Genomic DNA, 1,243 nt, shown 5'->3' with positions numbered 1-1,243 from the left:
CCCTACTAGAGTGTGCAATGGCTGCAGGCACCTCTATGTATTGCCTGTTGAATTTCAGGATAAAATACTTACAGTATTCCTCATTTTGAAGACTGTCGCATCCTGTTCTTAGCTGGGTTTTGTTAGCATATGCTATTGATGCCATGATTTGGGATTCGCAGGGGTTCAGAGAGAAGGACTACGTTTTTGAGCAGATTGGTGAATGGGGTGTCATTATGCAGTGCTTGGCATTATACATTTCTTTCATGCTTATCACAGCTGGGAGAGTAACACTAGGAAAAAGCAGGGGAATTGAGATCTCAGAGGAAGGGGAGAGTGCTAGAAATTCCCTGAAGTGCAACTGGAGTCAAAAGAAAATAATATTGCCTTTTGTTGGATTCTTTTGAGGTTTATTACCAGGAAAGGCCGGGAGATTTGTGCCAACCCCGCACAGAGATGGGTCCAAGACTACATCAGTCGCTTGGAGCAGAACTGACCAGAGCAGTGATGGAGCCACTTCCAGTGAGGCCAAAGGCTCGTGCACGGTTTCCTGAGAACAGCTATTTCCACAATAAACAATGATGTTTTACTGTATTGTCTTTTGAATATTGATCTTTTTTTCCGCTTCGAAAATTCTGTACTTGACACCACATTACAGAAGGGCTACCTCTGGCACACTGAAAGGCTTTCACTGTTCCCCTTTTGAGCAACGGACTCTCCTCAGTGCCTCCGTTGTCACTCTTTCAGTACCCCTCTTCAGGGCACCAGGTGTGTTCTACGGTGCAAACATAGAAGTCCCAGCTCTGAGGAGCAGACAATTTAAAATATATGGGGCAGGAGTTAGAGGCGGGGACAAAGGAGGGAAGAACCTGCATTCATTCACTTACACATACCTGGGCTTAGCTTTGGCTGGGGAGGGGGACTGAGGGGTGGCCCAGGCCGTTGTCCGTTTCACCCCATTGCCCTGGCAGTTTGCAAGGGTTTGCCAACCCAACCAAGTACAGGTTTCAGGACATCACTTGTAGAAGGTGGTAGGGTTGCCATCTCCAGCTGGGGAAATTCCCAGAGATCTGGGGGAATGGAGCCTGGGGGAGGGGAGGGACCTGAGTGGGGAATCGTGCCATAGAGTCCACCCTCCATAGCAGATTTTCTTTTCCCCCAGGTGAACTTTTCTGTCATCTGGAGATCAGTTGTAATTCTGGGGGATCCCCAGGCCCCTCCTGGAGGTTGGCAACTGTAGAAGGCATACAGGTCTCTCGCCGCT

General features: G+C 48.7%; 1 protein-coding gene across 2 annotated transcripts in view; it reads left to right on the top strand.

Annotated features, from left to right (window-relative positions):
- Positions 1-525, top strand: part of LOC107108661 (C-C motif chemokine 4 homolog) — a 9,516-nt gene extending 8,991 nt beyond the window's left edge. For both annotated transcript variants that reach the window (XM_015409142.1, XM_015409141.1), the window contains exon 4: positions 388-525. In XM_015409142.1, coding sequence (XP_015264628.1) covers positions 388-475 — 88 coding nt within the window. In that variant the 3' untranslated portion in view covers positions 476-525. The remainder of the gene's footprint in view (positions 1-387) is intronic.
- Positions 526-1,243: the final 718 nt, after the last annotated feature.

The sequence above is a fragment of the Gekko japonicus genome, unplaced genomic scaffold (assembly GCF_001447785.1).
Source record: "Gekko japonicus isolate JY-2015 unplaced genomic scaffold, Gekko_japonicus_V1.1 scaffold98, whole genome shotgun sequence".
In the NCBI taxonomy this organism is placed as follows: domain Eukaryota; kingdom Metazoa; phylum Chordata; class Lepidosauria; order Squamata; family Gekkonidae; genus Gekko; species Gekko japonicus.
Note: the sequence above shows the minus strand (reverse complement) of the source record. Positions and strands in the feature narration are given on the sequence as shown.